This window comes from Charadrius vociferus, unplaced genomic scaffold, assembly GCF_000708025.1.
Source record: "Charadrius vociferus isolate BGI_N301 unplaced genomic scaffold, ASM70802v2 scaffold377, whole genome shotgun sequence".
Taxonomy (NCBI): Eukaryota; Metazoa; Chordata; class Aves; order Charadriiformes; family Charadriidae; genus Charadrius; species Charadrius vociferus.
In genome coordinates, this window is record NW_009649456.1 from 311459 (window position 1) to 331354 (window position 19896).

The 19896-nt window shown below is 38.2% G+C and overlaps 1 protein-coding gene across 1 annotated transcript in view; it reads left to right on the forward strand.

The window, feature by feature from the left end:
• Nucleotides 1–19896, forward strand: part of ST8SIA4 (ST8 alpha-N-acetyl-neuraminide alpha-2,8-sialyltransferase 4) — a 53780-nt gene that overhangs the window by 26405 nt on the left and 7479 nt on the right. Inside the window, exon 4 of the mRNA XM_009889711.1 lies at nucleotides 646–939. Coding sequence (XP_009888013.1) covers nucleotides 646–939 — 294 coding nt within the window. The remainder of the gene's footprint in view (nucleotides 1–645; nucleotides 940–19896) is intronic.

The window sequence follows — 19896 nt, forward strand, 5'->3', positions numbered from 1 at the left end:
CCAAGGAAAAGATGGAAAGATTAATACTTTTTTTACAAAAAAATCATTTCTAAATGTAATGAGAACACTAAATTTCAAAACATTCGATCAGCTGCAGTGATAATACCACAAACCAAAATACCAAAAACTCATTTAGCATGGGGTAAAATTCATTTGCAAATCATATTTAAATATTGTATTGTAAAAAAAAAAAAAAAAAGAAAAAAATGCAATGACTAACCTGTATAAATTAATACCTTAATTGGCTGGCATGACTTCCTCTAAGAGTGTAAGCTGTTGGTAACATGATGACAAATGAACACTAATGAAAGGTAATAGGTGTTAGAAAGCATACTCTTATTCATAAGTGCTACTGTAGCTGTTGATGTGTTTTAGCGCATGATGACATGGTTTCCAAAGGTACTAAGAACCTTTTTTTTCTCACAGCATTATGTACATTTAATGTTCTTAAAATATTTGTCTAATGGGTGTCCAAGTTGGGTAAAAAGCTAAGTGTTATCCCACTTATTATCACTGGTATTTTTTTCTCACGTTAAATTGAAGTGGGCTTGCATGTTCATTTTCAGCTTTCCCTTCATGCACACGTTTTTCTGAGTTAATGTTTCATATTTATTTTCATTTTTCCATTAATTTCTTCCTCTTCAGGTGCAATCTAGCTCCTGTGGTGGAGTTTGCTGCCGATGTGGGAACTAAATCTGATTTTATTACCATGAACCCATCAGTTGTACAAAGAGCATTTGGAGGCTTTCGGAATGAGAGTGACAGAGAAAAATTTGTGCATAGACTATCCATGCTGAATGACAGTGTCCTTTGGATCCCTGCTTTCATGGTCAAAGGCGGAGAGAAGCATGTGGAGTGGGTTAATGCATTAATCCTTAAGAATAAATTGAAAGTGCGAACCGCCTATCCATCACTGAGACTTATTCATGCTGTCAGAGGGTAAGTGTCTGGAAAAGACTGGTCTGTCCTTGGCACAATGAAGCTCATAACTAGAATTCTTACCTGGCAGAAAAAAGCTCAAGTAAAGCATTAAAAGGAATGTGATATTTCCATTATTGTTGTAATGGATTGCATTTATGATAAAATAAGTTTGTTTGGTAATGAATGTCATCCACTCATTTAGCCTGCTCTAATGCAAACAACTGAAATGCATTAGCACAATAATCACGTTAACTTTTATGTACAATTTTTTTTTTCATGATCAGTATAGTGATAAGTTAATGAAAAAATAGCCTGAATTCAAAGGATATCTGTGAGTCATCAAATTGGGGGACAATGAAAGTACTACATGTCCTCTTTTTGGCAAGACTATGGAGATAAAAAATAAAATTTAAATAGCATAGGGCGTAAGGTAACAACCATGTACATAATGAAGTCTGGCAGATCTGAAAATCATGAGCTCCTTCCTAAAACGTCTAGGATTTTGAATTTGGCCACATGCTTGGGCAGTTCAAAAACATTTATTAGAATCACTGAAAACAGTAATGTAACCAATTGTTAAAAAAAAATGCATCCATGCTTTGTGCAGAGACTTTTTTTTTAACCCCATAATTAGACAAGCCTGTCAGATGAAGGCTCTGGTGTCTTACTACAAGTAAGAGAATATAGGGCTATGCATGAAAAACATTCAGAAGATGATGGTAGTGCAATACCTGATTGTGCAGTGAATTATAACAGTATGATAATATTCAGCTTGATCTCCTTGAACTGTCTGCTGTCTGTTTGTGGGGTTTTGGGAGATGTCATGAAGTATTGATATTGGCTTGTACACCAGTTACTGATTATGTATCTGCCTAAAAGGTTGTCACTGTTAGAACAGCAGAGATGAGATCAGAGGGGATGTTTGAACTGTTACCCCAATCTAGCATGAGAGTATGAGAATAAAGCTTAGAAATATGTTGTTCTTCAGGATATTAGGACTTTTGAATATACTTTTTTCCTTCTGCCATGTCTCAAATAGTTTAACTGCTGTATTCTTCATGTGGTACACTTCTGGCACTGGAAATAATAATAATAAAAAAATAATCTCTTCCCTTTGGAATTTGGAAATCCTTTGGAAATCCTTTAATTTTTTTACCCAGTTGCTCAGTTTCCATAGTTGTTTGGGTAGTTGTTTTGTTATAGTTACACTTTAGCTATTTATAGACCTTGATTGTGTTGAATTTTCAAGTATTCAAAATGTGTTACAGACACATGGATAGGTGTAGTGTTTCTTGTAGTGGTTTTTATGTGTATATAAATTTGAAGAAATAAGACTGCTTCCAGTTTAGAAACAGCTGTTCTCATTTCCGTCTGCTAAGTCTGGGCAAAATTACCAAATGTGAATGGTGATTCAGAACGTGGAGTCTTTCAGTTGGCCCACTTGAAGGTCCTCTAAAGGGGCTTTGTCTTAAAAAAAGAATTAACACCTACATTGTCTCTCTGAAAGAAAGGTAACAAAAGCTCTGCCTTCAGAATTGGTGTTGAAAATTTAGACTGCTGCATTTCAGATTATACCTAGCAGTGTCATCTGATATGACTGCATAAATTTGTCAGGTGGTTGAATCTGTGCTCTAAACCTGAAGTCCTCCACTTCAAACCTTCTTTAATCACCTCACTTCCCTTTTTGATTCTTGTGGGAAGTAACTATCATCATGTAGCCTTACTGTTTGTTTGGTTTTTTTTTTGTAATTTGAGTAAGTCAAATTTATCTTTTATCTAGCTCTTGACTTTATGAACTGAGGTGCATGAGGTGAATATGTCTTTGTGAGTCACGTTTGTAAGGGATACTGTCAACAGTAATGCATTTAGAACAAATATTCTTTAGAATTCTTAGATGGCAGTCTTAAAACACCAGCCCATAATAATGAGGTTTGTGTTTCAGAAAAGTCTCAAAAGTCTGTTAGGTTTAAATGTCAAACAGAATACCATGGTAGTATGCAAAATTGATAAGCAAAGCCTGTTCTTAAATTAAAATATGCCTGAGTTAAAAATTAATATTTTCTACAAATAAGTAAAGTGACTTGAAAAATAAAGTAAAATTTTAAGCTGCATAACCTGATTATCAAATCAGTTCATTTTGAGCAGTAAGGCTTGGGAAAGTTTAAGCAAGTTGTAACTGCTAACTTAAGTTTGAAACTAATGGACAGCTAAGCCTGCTGCCATTTAAAACAATGTGTGCAACTTATGTAGTTTGTTTTAAGGAATATCTTCATAATCCAGTATTCTACCTATTGTGCTCATGTTTATTTCAAATTCAATGTAAACTGATGATTTATGAGCCTCTAAAGAGACACTGCCTAAAAAGAACTCCTATAAAATGGTCCTTGTTTTATGAATCTGAACTGGTTTTGTGAATTTGTTTTGATGTATTTGTTGTATTTTTTTGTATGTCTGATGCTTTTGCAAGTCCTCTGCTTGCAAATTTAAGTCTTTGTGACCGTGTTAAGAGTGATGACCTGCTGGAGGCCTGTAGTTCTGCAAAACAGAAAGGGTAAAATAAACAGAATGTGAAGATTGCTGTTAGTTGAATGAGAAGCAAACCCAGGAAATGTACCCACAAAACCTGCATGTTAAAACACACAGTAAGACCTATGCAGAGTATCTAATCTTCTTCATAGGGGTCCTAACCATATCTTCAGGACCATGAGAATGGAAGGCTTATGCTACGTTGTTGAGCCTCTTAAGCCATAAGAGGGAGGTGGAGTTTGATTTATTGATGAAAGCATGATAAGGAAAGCTGAACTGTAAGAAGCAGTTTTTGTAGACTGCCTTACTTAACACAAGGAAACTGCGTGCATCTGCAACCTTTGTTTTGTAGACTGTGAGCATTCTTAGGTAGTTGTATCTTTGTGCTCGAATGTAGCTCAGTGATTTTCATTAAAGGCTACAGAAGTTTAGAGCAGACATCTGTAAATGTAGCATTTGCAATCACTGTCCTGTGTTAATATTTATAGCATCCCCAAACTCCTCTTAACCTCCACACAAGTAAGTATTCACTTCTTTAGTTTGTGGTTTCTTGCCTTGATAATTCCAAAGCATTCTGGCTTTACTCTTTATTTGAGTATGCATATTTTGCATTAAATAATAATTTATATGAAGGTATTTAGAGCTGTTTTAATTAGACCTTATTGATAAGAGAATCAGCCAAGAAAGTCAGTCTGGGTCTTATGTTGCTTTTTATATCTTGAAACCCTCCCAAATTTCTAACAGCTTAAACACATTTTTCTTAGACTATATAACCATATACCAGGACAGTCTACTGAAGAACTGTCCTCAACTTGAAAACATATTCTTATGGAGACAAATAAAAGGTGCACCTTCATGTTTAATAAGCTAAAAGATTCAATTGTGCTTTTTCAGAAGACTTATGCACCCGTGCTGGTTTTCCTATACCACGGATATATCCGTAGTTGTGGTATACCACAGGGCTATACCATGTCCATATCATTCAGCTGGTTGAAGTGAGGCTTTTATTTGAAACTTTAATGTATTATATTGCAACTACTTGTATTCATAATCTAAAAATTAGAAAACACTCTGCTACAGGCCTGAAAACTGCCTAAAAAGAGATGTCTGTCCTAAAAAGTTATGAAGTCGTCTTTTTTTTATTGGAAAAAAAGCCCAAATTCCCAGTGTATTTATATTGATATCAAGAGTTCTTTCATTTAATGCACCTAAAATTTTACTAAAAATATGGAAATGTAGTGTATTGTGGGCTAAATCATTTAGTAACTATTCATCAATAAAGTGAAGTTCATAATTCCAACTGGACATTAAGTACTAACAGAGACATTTAATGCTGAAGTGTACAGGCTTATAGCCACCAGGTTTGGAAAGTATTGTCTCTATTTCTTGTTGTGTGTATCACACTGCCAAATTGTTCAGACAAATTAGGTTTTTCCTTCATCAGTCTTTAAAGTATAAGGCGTAGGCAGTTTCTAAAGATGGAGCATTAACTTCCTTAGACTTCTGTTCTGATCTAGTGAGGCCAAATTCTGTATTCCTGTGTACTGTTTTGCATAATAACAGGACAGTTTTGCTGCAATCACATATGGCACTGAAATTCTGTCTCCTATTTTTCTTACTTTTTTAATGAAAGAAATTTTCTGAGCTCCCCATAGTATTTGGGTGTTACTCTTGATCAGATAGCAGAACAATGACTGCATTCGGAGATCATTTTAAAAAACTGTATTTTTTCCTGTTTATTTTTGCACTTTTTGGGTCACAAAAAAGGCAATGTTCTGTTGGAAAAAGAAATTACTTTTTTTCAGATTTCATGCCTTATTAAACTTCTGTGAGTGATGTGTGGTCCTCTAAAATCTCAGAGGGACTTGAAGTTTTAAAAACAGATTATGTAAATACTAAGTCCAACATGGTAACTCCTTTTTTAATCAGTAGCATGTCTTGGTCTTGCCAATGGTCATTGGATTCAGATTTTTTTGCTTCAGTAGATTTAGATCGAGTGGTCTCATGTGTTAATTTATTTTCTGTATTTTGCTTTTGCACTTATTGATCAACAAGTTTGTATTTCAAGTTAGAATATTGGATTTGGAAAGTGATTTGGGGGCAGTTGCATGATTTTTTCAAAAACTGTTCTAAAAGCTGTTTTATGGAACTTTTAATGTAATTCTGCACGTATTATTGACAAAATAATAGAGGTAGTCAATATGTAACAGTTCAAGATGGAACTAGAATCTATAAATGAAGAGCTTAACTGATTAAAAGGATTTATTTGCTCTTTAATGCCACTGACAGGAAGGTTAATTATAAAGTAATTATAATGAGCAAACCACAGAACTTTTTTTTTTTCCTAAATTGAATTTAACAACAAATTTCAGAAACTTTGATTTGCTAATAGGCCTGAGATTTGATGCTGAACTCTTTCATTAGGATTATTTTCAATAATATTTTCCAAATGAGATGACACTCTGAGGTGTGGACAGCGTCTGTATAGAGTCTAGTCTCAGTAGCAGAGCTCTAATGGAATATGCCTTAAATGGTAGGCAAACAGGAACTGAGCCTGCTGGGACTAGATTCCAGGTCTTCTTATTTACTTCCAATGGTGGCAGACAACCAAACTGGGGAGTAGGACTGGCAGATGCTCTCTGCTATGGATCCTTGCAGTTCCCTGGAGGAAGTAGAGAGGGACCCTGAGAGGAAGTGTGTTGTTGTTACATTAGGTGGAGGCCAGAGTTAGCTCCCAGAGCCTTGCACGGCTCTTCTTCTTCTGCTGGTGAATATCTGAAGACATCTGCTGAAGAGGCAGAACACCACCCCCACCCCACTATACCAAGCAATAGTCTTTTACAATACAGAAGTTTTTCTGAGAAGTTTTTTCTCGTGTTTCCTCTCCCAACTCTACAAAACAAAGTTCTCACACTCATCTTCATGTGTAGGAATGCTTTCTTGGCTTTTTTTCCTATTGGAGCCATCTCATGAACTATTAGTCACTCAGCAGCACTATCGCTGAAATTGCTTCACATAAGATTCCTTCCCGTCTTTTGGGTATGGAACAATCGCGCGGACATCCTGTGGGATTTGCCTGTGCTCAGCTTACTTCCTCCTTGATACTGCCTGCGAAAGAGTGGTATTAGAGTTGATCCTGCATTAAACATAGCAGAATTCCCACCGAAATCTCTGTGTTTTGCCTGTGTAAAGAGTATGCTGTGCCTATTTATGGTCACTTTTCAGTGCATGGTCGTTTTTCCTTTATTAGTGAAAGCAAACAGCTGTTGTTTGAATGTAGTGACCTTTTACACAACTTCACCACAGCTCCAGAGTCCTTCGCTGTGGGAATTACAGAAAAAGTACTTTGAGAAACTCAAACATGCAGAAATCAAATAGTTCACCAGCATCTCTGTGCTAATAAAGAAACAATTGCTGGGAGCAATCGGTTTCTTTTCTTACTGCTTACAGACTTCACTTTTTTCTTTACTGCTAAAATATATTTCTTAAGACATTTTGGAGTACATGGATAAATAAATAATCACTGCAGAAAACAAAAGATTTTAATAATGGCCATTAGGCTAAAAATACAATACTAAATATAAAATGACCATGTGTTTTATGTCATATCATACAAATATTTCAGTGGAGTACAGTCCCATTTTTCATATATGTGGGTGTTAAAATAGGGGTTCTATATTACAGTACCTTCGTGCCCTTGTGTAACATATCAGTAGAGCTGGCTTTGCTTGATAAGCTATGTGAACAAATGGGATGCTAGTTAGGTTGGATTTTCAGAACTTAACCTATTGTGTGAAGTCATTCTTCGGATCCTAGGATTCTGTCCTAATAGGAGAGCAGGCAGTGATGCTCCTGTTCCTGAAGTGGAAACACTCTGGGGTTGATCTTTTGGCTTATCAGCATAATTACCAGGGCTGCAGGGCCTGTGCAGCTCATGAGGGTACCTCCTCATCTACTTCAGGGTTTCTCAGGATAAGCTTTTACTTCTGTTGCACAAGATCTCCTATCTCCCTTCTTGAGAGAAAGGACAGCTTTTTCGATGGGGGCAAACACCATTGAAGTAGAGAAGGACACATATGGGAAACTGAATGTGCACTAAACTGCTTTTTATATTGTTCATTGCCTAGTCCATTCTGCAAAGTAGGCCATGAAGAGCATGGTCATGACTGTGTAGAGAGAACCATAATTTTATTTTTATTTACCTTTTGATAATAAAATTCTGTGAGATTTCAGTTTGGGGTTTGGTTTCTTTTTCGTCCCTTTTGCTGTGGCAACTGCTTTGTTCCTGATTATCAGCAAAGTATATACTTAAGACTTGTAAAACTTACTCTTCTAAGGTTGAATTTCAGGTTTCAACTGCAGGAGAGTGACAGAATTGGTCATAAGAAAAATAGTCATGAAATTGCCCATTTTCAAGTTCTGCTGCTTAGTTTATCTGCCAGAAGCAGCAGTGCTGTACCTAATGCTAATGACTGTTAGCAGCTACACAGGGAATAAATAACACAGTTTATTCATACAGTGTATTGGCAGATTTGTATTTATTTTGAAAAGTATTTTGCTACTGAATTATTATGGGGGGGTGGGTGGGGAGGGGGGAATGGTGTGTGTTTTATCTTCCCTTGCATAAAATCTGTTAGTTTCTGTGTTTCTGAAAACTATAAAAATGTGGAAGATTAATTAACTCTCATTTGACCATATCGTACTCATGTAACAAAAATTGTGGCTGTGCAGTTCAGAGGCAAACCATGAACAGTTTTTATAGTCTGTCTTTGAGGACCAAAGTACAGAGAAGACTGAAGTCCATAGAGAGTGATGTTGGGCAGATAGTATTAATAAGGTGGAGAGTAGCTTCTCTTCTTTTTTTGACATGGAAGATGACCTGGCTGTTGAGTCTCTATGATACATGCATGCATGAGAAAGTTCTGTCAGGTTTCCTCTATTAAAGTGATGTTTCCAAGGTAAAACTTATAATAACAATTCTGCTATTTTTTTGTTTTGATTGTAATGCCTACCAAGAGTTTTCAAAGATGAGTGCATTTAGTTTTGATTTTACTGAACTTTTGTGATGAGGAGCAGTTGTACTGAGCATCAAGCCAGAAACAGATTTCTTCTAATGCTTAGTTAATTACTGAGATAACATGGAAATAAGCAAACAAAGCTATAAATTTATACACTGTATGGTATGGCATTTCCCTTTGGTCAGTTCAGGTCAGCTGTCCTGGCTGTGTCCCTTGCCAGCTTTTTACCAGCTACCATCTGGCTAAAAGTGCCTTTGCATCTGAACTTCTCAGTAAAAGCGGAGAGTTGTTATGATATCATATGACAAATTATACTAGTTCTACATATATTTAATAATCTTTTTTCCAAATTGATCCCTTCATCTGGAAAAAAAATAATATAAGAAAAAGAAAATTTAAGACTAAGGGTTTTTTTCTCATTTGATCTTTGTTACATGCTTTTGGGGAGGATTGGGATGGGAATGGATGACAAAACAAAAACCCCAAACCAAACCAAAAGAGAGAAGATAGAAATGGATACACATGCCTGTGATTGTTCCTTTTGTAATTCCTCTGTATTACACTTCTAGCTGTTACACTGGCGATAGCAGAGCTAGATCAAGAGCAAAGTATGGTATTTCTTTCTGCATGGATGACCATGAAAGATGATGCCACCCGGTGCTGTCTGTTACCTTATATTCCAATTCTAGTCATTGGGTTGTTTGTGAAAATGAATAAACAGTCCTTCAGTGAAATAATACACTGGGACAATCTTTACAGTGGTGTCGGTATAGGAAGGAACAGTTTGGCTTAGTATCTTCTGTAGCCTCACTTTTTACTCCACATGAGTTTCTTCAAGAATGCTTTAATGGGGGTTTTGGACGTGCGTGGGTTCTTGTTCATATACAGAGAAAGATTGAAGTGCTTCAAGTCAGAAGCACTGAGTAGTAGTTGGGCATTTTATGTCTGAAGTTTTCCAGTGTCAAGGCTAATGGCTGCCTTCCTCCCAAACAGCTTGTGGGGAAGCAGTGCTCTCTTCCTTTTACCTTAGGAGCCCAGGGTTTAGAGGATTTCTCTGTTGTGTAGGAGAAAAGCTCCTGTTCATTCTGCTTTCTGAGGTGTACTGGTTCTGGCTGGGATGGGGTTATCTTTATTCATGGCAGCCCTGTGCCAAAATACAGGTGCTGTGTTTTGGATTTGTGGGTAAAACAGCATTGGTAGCATGCCGATGTTTTGGCTGTTGCTGCAGTGCTTGCACAGTCTCAAAGCCTTCTCCATGTCTCACTTCTCCCTCCACCAGTGAGTAGGCTGGTAGTAGGCAAAAAGCTGGAAAGGGGTACAGCCAGGACAACTGAGCTGAACTGACCAAGGAGAGATGCCATACCATATAGCATCATGCTCAGCAAGCAATAAAACTGCGGCAGAGGAAGAAGGGAGGGGTCTGTCTTCCAGGGTGGCCATTGCTGAGACACAAGGTGGGCTTGAGCCTGCTGGTGGGTGGTGGTAAGTGATTGTGGTTTTTCCCCCCTCTTTCGTTCACGTCGTAAGCCTTCTTTATCTTGATCCATGGGTTTTCTTGCTTTTGCTCTTCCTGTTCCCTCCCCCATCCCACTGAGGAGGGAGCAGGGAGCGAGAGAGCAGCTGTGTGGGTGTTTGGCTGGTGGCCAGGGTCAACCCACCATGTAACGGAAGGAATTTGTGGGAGGATTTGCTACATCAGCCAAGTATAGGTTTTTCAGAGGCTAAGGGAAGCCTACTAGCCTGTTGCAGTTTGCATCAAAGAATTTTAAGAGTCTGAGTTAGAAAGTGAGAAAAAGGGTAAGCATTGCTGTATTTCAGACACTTGGGAGATAAAGAGGCCAGGTGGTTAGGTCACGCTGTGATGCCTGGTGATCTTTTAAGCACAGAACATGTTTTGAAAGAAAATAACTGATTCCTCAGGCAACAGGTCTGGATTCTGCTTCTTTGGTGTTAGAAGGCACACCATATTTGGGTTAGATGCTAGGTGCCAGTGTTTTGGATGGAATGAGATTTAAACCTCTCACCAGTCCTGATTTCCTTCCCAGGCTAGACTAAAGTCTCTGCCCCTCTGTGCATTCTGTCTTACGCATCTCTTTCAGCAGAGATTGTTCCCGTGAATCCTGTTCTTAGGTGTCCTGCTATCCTTATGATCATGTGTCGACATAAGGACATGTGTATTCGTGTACGGGAGATTAACGGTCCGTGTGGGTTCACATTATGAGTTTCATACGATAAGTTGGATGTATTGAACTCCTTTTTTGAGTTTTGTCCTTCAGTCTTCAACAAGTGAATTAATGGGCCACAGGAACACTACTTCTAAAATGTAAAAAAACACTGCTTTTGTTTCTACCTTTTTTTTAAACAATATTTCTGTATTGAAATAATAGTTGATATACCTCATGAGCACTGTGGAGAAAGCTTATTTACATTTTTCATTCTGTATGTGTTGGGAACAAGAGTCACCATTTGCATTTTTTGAAGCATATATTTAATGAAGTAGTCAAAGAAAATTGACTTAGAGAAAGTTATTGCTAGAACTTGCTTTTTCATTTTAAAATTAGTTGTACATTATTGGCTGGCAGCGGGATACAGGGGATTTTCCGACCAGAATGAGTAATCATTTTCTCTTACAACTTGAAAGCAAAGATGACCTGTAAAAGGATCTGAGATAAGACCCTAATCAAGAACAAGCGCAACTGCTGGTTTCAGAACATTTTGGAGGCTCATGAGGGGTGTTTTATTTTTATTTTTTCCATTTCAGTGTAAATGTGGGCACACTCACCAGAAGTGTTGGCAGAGAGGAAGCAGTGGGTGTAGCAGTCATACTGAAACCAACAGGTGGTACCAGCTTATGCTTGTATCAAAATCTTTAGCTTCAGATGAAACATAACATACAGAAGGGCTAAGAGGACAGTATCCTCCTGTTTGTTCCAGACTGCTCCTACAATGTAAAATCCATCTGTGGGCTTTGTAGGCTCATGTTTGGCTTGAACTTTCCAGATGAGGCCTTCCTCACCTTTAGTCGGTAAGGGACAGAGTACAGAAGAAGATGCAGCAGAGAGAAAGTAGACTACAGAACATACCTCTCAAGGACAAGAAGCTTTCAGAAAATAATCTCAGTGTTTCTTTTCATCTTCCTTTGCAGAGCTAGCAGTCATTTTAAAATCACTAAAGAGAAACCCTGAGGGCTGATAGGGACAGGATCGAGGAGAGAACCCCTCCTGCAAGGCTGCAGCGTGTTCTCCTCTCCAAACGGTGAGGTACACATGCCTGCACCAGCTGGGAAGCTGTATGGCCGCATGAAAACTCACAAGCGTAGCTGTGAGCCATGCCGTGGAGACTGTGTGCCAAGGAGACGGTGCAGCGTGGCTGGCTGGAGTGGATTGCTATAAGCTGGCACTGGAAACAAAACGCAGGGTTTGACCTGGAGGCTACTGATGGCAATTGGGTTTGCTGCTGCCTGCAAGGGGTTTGTCGTGGGTTTTCATAGAGGAGTTAATTTGCTGTAGTTCGTGGGTTTCTTCGAGTCCCCAGGGACATTTAACAGTGGGAGCAGATCCATAGAGAAGACGCTGGCTAGCTGTGGAGTCAATTAGAAGGTGAACTGGATAAATTCTAGGGAGGGAGAAAGATGGGTTGAGAGGATGTGGGTAAAGGAAGATTTGGCTCATGAGTTTGGAAATCTCGACTCTCTGATGTTGTTAGTAGTGAACATCTGTCCTTTTCCTAAAAAATGAATCCATTTAGAGAACAGTAGGCTCCTCACTGACAAGGGTAATGCAGAAAGGCGGTTGTAGAGCACAAAATTTGCCTGACATCTTCTGGTTTTAACTCATGAGATTGCTAAGCTGTTGTTGCTATTTTGGTACAATGATCATCCTCTGAAACAGAGGTGAAAGAGAAGAGGAAATCTGTCTGTCTGTTTTTGTTTTCAATTTCTATAAACTTGTTTGTAATATGCAAAGCAAGTTCCAGGCACAAAATATCTGGGAAATGTGCCAATGTGTAAACACACTTCATTTCTATAACACTGATGACTTGAAGTTGAGTAGCTTGAATTCAAACTGAAGATCTCACTTCAAATTACTGTTAATTACATGGATGATGGTAACTTAGTAAAGCCACTGGCAATATACCATGACTTTCAGCATAATAGTAAGTAACAGTAAGTTCAGTTTTTGCTTAAAGGCTTTAATCAAGAAAGCGACAAGTATTTTCTTCCTTCTAAAAGATTTTTTTTAAATGTGTTTACAGAACCTTTTTTTTAAAAAAAAAAAAAAACTTTATTGTAATCTTACAGTTTAGTGAGCTGGCTAGCTGGTTTGTTTGGGGACTGTCATAATTCTGTTTCTTCTTCATTTTATTTATAACAGCAGTAATAATAGTAGACACCTACCTGCTGGATGACTCTATTGGTATATTTCAAAGTGTGTGAAACCCATAGATAGAAAATAGAACAGGCACAATGGAGAGGACATATCTCTAAATTTTTTGGCAAATACTTTACAAACCCTTTCTAAAATATGTAGTAGGAAAGAGAAATTGATGCAGAAGGCTATCGTATCAGCAAATCTTGTAGGAAAGCAAGCTAAAGACAGGAAATCTTTCTGGTGGAAAAACAGCCATTAATCATCTTACCTGAAAACCATGGGAATTTCTGTTGGGAAGTTATTGCTTGTAAAATCAGTAGTGGGACTTTCATATAGGTATCATATATTTGTTTCTGACCAACAGTAGCAGTGATCAAAACCAGTTTTTGCTTGGTCTACTGCATGTCCTTGTGAAACCACTTGGTGGGCTTGGCAGAACTCCAATCACATCTCATTGCTGCTAATTGGCATTTCAGTTGGCATTGTTTGCAGTGAAGCTAGAGCTTAATAGAATGTGAAAAGTGAGCAACAGTCATTCTTTAAAGGCTTTGGTCCTTTGGCATGGCAGCATGTGGACTTCTGTGCATTGTTTAAGTGTTTTTTTCATATTTGATAGACTTTGTAAAGCAATCTCTCACTTTTGAGCTCTACATTAAGTTGTGTTGCAGAAAATTGTTTCTGTTCAATCACCTTCTTGCACATGCTGCAGTGAATGCTTTTTAACTATTTAAAGGTTTTGTGTAATCTTGATCCTAAGGAGTAAATGCTGCCTCCTTATTTTACTGAAGTAGTTTACTTTTATTTGTATGAAGCCTGGCTCTTCTGGTTGGTTAATTCAATAACAGCTGTGGGATTTATTATGGTAAAATCAATAGCTTTTATATCTGATTAATTGGCTCTGGTTCAGTGCATTGATCAAATTTAAGGGTCCGTAATGGATATTTTATATAGTGATCTCTAAAAGGGAGATTTCAGATTGTATTTATTATATCAAAAAAGGTTAGTTTTTCTTCTATATAATTGAAGTTAGTCTAACAAGTAACCTAGCATTCAACATACTGTTTTCCTGTATCTGTCCAGAGCCGATGGTAGACATTATTGACTTCATCCTTCAGGAGGAGTCTAGCACAAGCTGAAAGCAGTTTTAACCTGTTTATCAGTCCAGTGAGCAAAGAGCATCCTGAACATATTCTTAAGTTCAAGCGCTACATTTTTCAGCATTGGTTTCAGTATCAGTGCCATTAATGAAATGCTCCATGGTACAGGGCATAGTTCTCATCCTGGGATGACCTTTACGAATTTCCCCCTGTTGCAGGGACACAGAATATAATATTCCACAGCAGGGAGCAGAATGTCCCATAGTTATGTCTTTTTGTCTTTTTTAGGGTAGATTTAACAGTTGATATAAGGTGTAGAAAATGGTCTCTCAAGAATGCAGTCCTGTCGAATGGATGTTCTGGGGAACAAGTAAATTATTCCAGGGTTTTCCAAAATGACAAAGACAGAATTTAACAATTAAGTAGGTCCTTCCATTATTGTGCTCCTAAGTCCATATATACATAGTGGACACACTGCAATTTGTTCTTATTCATCATGTATTTGCTTTTTTATTTGCTGAACATGACAGCTTTTGCATTGTTTTGAAAAGAGAGAAAATTCATTAGGATTATTTCTGTTACAGAAAAATGTTTACTAGGCATTAGTGTAAGAACAGGTATTCACCTTAGTAGGAAAGACTAGATCTAATGGTGACAGCTTGAATTAGTGCAAGTTACTAACTTTAATTACACCATTCCAGTAACATTCTGTTGCAATTTTCATAGGAAAAATGCTAATCAATTGTAAGTTGTAGTGGTGCTTTCATAAAATATTAAGAATTCCGTAGCTTTTTGAAATGTGTATTTTATAAATTTAAACCAAAGTTACCTGTGTGTTTCCAAGCACTTAGCAATGTTCACCCATCTGCTGCACAATGCTATTATTACAACTTTGCAGTAAGACTACATTGGTCTTTTTCCCTTACTAGCCTTTAGCTGAATTGTTATCATTGTTCAAACAAAAGATTTTTCCCTGTTATTAATTTGACATGGCTTTCCCAGAGAACCGTTGGCTGATGTGGTTGAAGAGTCTTATCCAATCAGTCCCACTCTTGTAGTGTTACAAACCAAATACCTTTTCCACTCCATTTGACTATGTTTGACATGGGAGATAGCTTTGCACATGGTAATTTTTAATGAACAGTTTGTCATGCCCTCACCAATCCCAAGAAAAAGTCGGACCCCAGGGCACAGTTTAACAAAGCGCGTAAGTTCAAGATTAACATGAACATGTGGTTATGTTGTATTATCTATTATTTCAATGACATGGCATGTATTATTTCAATTGAAACTAAAATTCAAAATTACTTAACTTCTCTTGTAGCTGAAATATAATCTGTGTAATTGCCATCATGTAATAGATATTTGATAGTCATGCAACAGGAAAATTACCATTTTGCATTTATTAGAGGATTCATCATTACCGTGCAGGACATGGGTCAAATTCATTTCTTGGCTGCAGTATCTTTGCTGATTCAAGCCATTATAAAGGTTTCCTACCAAGGAACTGCTTCAATAACCTTTCTGAGGCTTGAATAGCTACTCTGAGACATATAAATAAAGGCTTTTTCAAGAAGGGAATATAGCTGGTATAAAATAGGCTGTTGATTTATTACTCTGCACAATCTCTGCCTGTTAAAATTGCCCCTGTGGGCCAGGTGAAATCGGAAGTACTCTGGGGTTCTGATTTCTCAGTTTTAGCTACAGCAGTAGGAGGGGTCCCAGTGTGGGCTTGTGTCTCCACCATTCAGCTGGAGGCTGACCTCTTGTACCAACTCTGCTGATGCCGCAGACCAAGCTTGTGCCTAGGAAGCTACCCCACCATTGCAGTTGGTCCGGATCAACCCCTAGGTCCATGAAATGTACCAGCAGAAGGGAGCAGCGGTGCAGTCTCTTGTGCCACCCCTGAATGGGAAGGGAGCCCCAGAAGATGAGTGGAGAGGAAAGGAAGCTTTTCCAGCAGTGGTTACCTCCCAGGGCAGAGCTTTTCCTTCAGTGGAGGAGGGAGTTCTACTTCAAAAACAGACAGAGGATGATTGTGATTCAAAATATAAGCTTAGGTTGTGAGTGTCCTAAAAAGTTGAAAATCTCAGTGAAGTGAAATACCTGCCTTCTGTGACTGCCTTCTCATTTTGCTCTTTGGAAATGCTGTTTTTTCTATCATATTTCTGTCATATTTCCCTCACCTCTACATATGTTTCTACATGTAAAAGAGTTTGATAGGTAGTCTTATTTTACTGAGTAGAAAATCAGTTGTGAAGGCAAAGGCAGTTCCTTCTCTAAAATCAATACAATATTTTTGTGGCATTTCCAATCTGATTATGATTTTTCTCTTCCTCCCATTCATCCCTTTGCTTCATCACTTCTGTTTAATCCAAACTAATGCCAATACTCTTTTTAGAGAAGGGAATAAGTTATATTTACAATGTATATGAGAGGAAAAAAAGCAATTGACTCCGTCTAAAACATACTTACATTTCTAGCCCCGTTTACTTAAAATGCCATTCCTTTCTTTTGCTTACTTTTATAACTGTTTTGTTAGGATTGGGCCCAGTGTGCTTTCCAGAATGGAAATCCAACACCAGTTTTCCTGCCAGTTTGCACTGTCAGTATGCTTAACTTTTGTAAGCATTATTTGCTTGTGTTGAACTGTTGATTGGGGAATGGAGACATAGTGGTGCTCCAATCTTTAGTCTCTAAAGATTTGTATAGAAAGCCAATTTGGTTAACCCATCACAATGAGTTCAGAGGTGTTTACATATACCCTGATGTATGTTTAATCACAAAAGAAAACTGCACAGCTCAGCACTACTTACAGTCACTGGTCTGAAGAAGTGTGATCATCTGGAACAGCAGAGACATGCTGTAATTGAAGCACACCAGCACAACTGTGTAAGCAAAGCATCACAGCACCTTTCTCCCATTATGCTTAGCATATTCACTGGTCATGAGCATTAACTCAGATTTTCTGAATGTATTGCTGTCTCCAGCCATGAGCGAGAGAGGACTGTTGCTATTATTCTATTTTATTATTATTACTATACCATTTTTTTTGAGCAGGTCAGAATTTGTTAACATGAAGGAAACATTAATCTATCTTCATATATGAACCAGTAATATGCACTTGCAGCCCAGAAAACCAACCGTATCCTGGGCTACATCAAAAGAAGTGTGGCCAGCAGGTCAAGGGAGGTGATTTTGCACCTCTATGCCATTCTGGTGAGACCCCACCTGGAGTACAGCATCCAGCTGTGGGGGATGCAACATAAGAAAGACATTGGCCTGTTGTAGCAAGTCCAGAGGACGGACACAAAGGTGATCAGAGGGCTGGAGCACCTCTCCTGTGAAGACAGGCTGAGAGAGTTGGGGTCGTTCAGCCTGGAGAAATACAGGAGAAGAGGGACATGTTGCAGCCTTTCAATAGTTAAAGGGGGCTTATAAGAAAGACAGAGACTTTTTACCAAGGCCTGTATTGAAGGAAAGGGACAATGATTTTGAACTGAAAGAATGTACGTTTAGGTTAGACAGAAGGTAGAAATGTTTTATGATGAGGGTGGTGAGACACTGGAACAAGTTGCCCAGAGAAGTTATGGATGCCCCATCTCTGCAAGTGTTCAAGGCCAGGCTGGATTGTGCTTTGAGCAACCTGGTCTAGTGAACAGTGTCCCTGCCCACAGCAGGGGGGAGTTGGACAAGATGGCCTTTAACAGTCTCTTCTAACCCAAACGGTTCTGTGATTTTATAATTCATAGAATTCTGTATTTTACCCCATTATCTGGATTGCAGGAATATGCTATTGTCTAAGTATGTCACAGAAATAAAGTAGCCGTGGGACAACTCACTGAGAGATACGTCTCTTTCCACCAGACCTCAGGAAGGAGCTGACTTGCCAGAAGGGAAAACCTTCGCTCCAGAAGTTTTATCTATTAGCTTTCTTAGTCTGTGAAATGTACTCTAGGTCTATTTTACTACACCTTTGCTATATACCTGTTTGCACATCTATTACACCCGTGATCTCTAAATAAATTATTTATAACTGACTTATTTTAAAATTAAGGTATGTTTCAGTCTTAAAAATTGTTTTGTGCATGGGTTGAAGGAGCAATGTTTTTCAGCAGACATGTACTAGAATGAGTTTCAGCTCATGACTTCCATGACTCCAACAGGGATAAGTGTTCACGTCACTATGCAACAGAAGACTAATCACGTTTGCTGTCAAAGGTTCAGCACTCTTTTGGTGTAAATGGATTCCTAAGGGCTTAAATGACTTAAAAACATATACTTATGGAATTCTTTGTGATTTTCAGTAGCTACATAAGTAAGCAGTCTCTAGTCTCCCTTTCTTTCCTGTAAATGTGATGTACCGCAAAGAATGTTTCTGACTACCCAAGCAGCAGATCAGTGTTTCTGAGATGTTTTGAGAGTTGGAGGAAGCCAACAGTCTCGACAAACTCAGCATGCTTGGAGCAGTAGGGAATACTAACTGGTGGTGTATGGGTACAGGGGTGATGACTTGTTACAGAAGTAATGTGCAGGTAGAGCTCTGATGGTCCGGCTGGATACAGTGAGTCATTTCAGTGGCTTAAAAGTCACAGTGAAAAGAGAAGTGGTTGAAGTGACTTCCCAGAAGTTTGAACACTTTGATTGAGAAAGGAGGAGGTGAAACGGAGCTGTGGAAAGCCTTATTCAGGTTCTTCTGTGAGAATACTGAGCAGTTAAGCACAGCCTGAAGATTAAGGTGTCCCATAGATGTCAGCAAAAGGTTTGCTCAGCAAACTTATTTTAAAAGTTGTCATGAATGTGTCTTGTATTGTGAGAAAAGCATGAAAATGAAGTAGGAGGAGATGCATCTTCCCTCACCTCTGAAAAAATATTGTGTGGCTAATCGTAGACTACAGTGAATAAATGATCTGAAAGACCCATGATAAGCAGGAAAAAAAAAAGCCCTTCTACTGAAAATAAATAACAAAAGTGACCTTGGCTTCTACAAGCTATTGAGGGAATGCTGAATGGACCAAAACCTAGTACCTCAGGAATTCTAATACAGATTCTAAGATGCACAAAGGAACTTGTTAAGTAGGTCTTGAAAATAATACGTCAACATTAGAGGATGTGCATGCATTCCAGCCTACCCAGTAAGGCTATAAGAAGATGGTTATTGGGAAGTGAATACAGGAAATGTGGACATGATGATCCTCCTACCAGTAATTAGTCTGGAGTAGATCAAGCCCAGTCTGTTAATAATAGCAGTGTGCTATAAACAAGTTTCATTCTGCAAGCTTCTCTAGTGACCAGTTAAGATAATCTTTATCACAGTACATTTAAAACGTCCTTGTTCCATTGCTTTGATTTTGGTCTTCATCATTCTGAAAAATATATTTCCTAGAGGATATTCTGTACTGCTATTTCACTGTCTCACATACAGGCACACACATGCACACCATTACTCCTTTTTTGTCTTTTTCTCCGTTATTTACTTACTTTGTTCTTCATAATGACAACTGAAGCGTGACAATGGCAAGTTAGATATCGCTATTGTGCTAATGTCAGATTTATAGTCATTCTTTCCTGATGAGTGCTAAACCCAGCCTGTGCTACAAGACAAGAGTTGGCACTTTTTCTTGTGATCTCCATTCCACATACATATCTGTATGTGTAGTCTCTGATGAGAATCAAGGGGCGTGAATTTCAGTATATATTAAAAAAAAAAAAGGTGTTGTTGCTTTTTCAAGTACAGTAGGCCAGTGTTAGTGAGAGACCTCAAAGAATTGCTCAAACATGCTAATTGCAGTCTCCAGGAAATATCTTGGAGACTGTATCTGTTACCTTGAAGTCAGTAGTTGTCACTGGGTTTCATTGGGTGTCTCTACATTAGTGTTTTCTGTTTGCATCAGAAGGTATTTTTTAAGTAAATGTCCTGACTGTTCTCTTTTACTGTTCTTTATGTCATGGAATAGTCTTAAA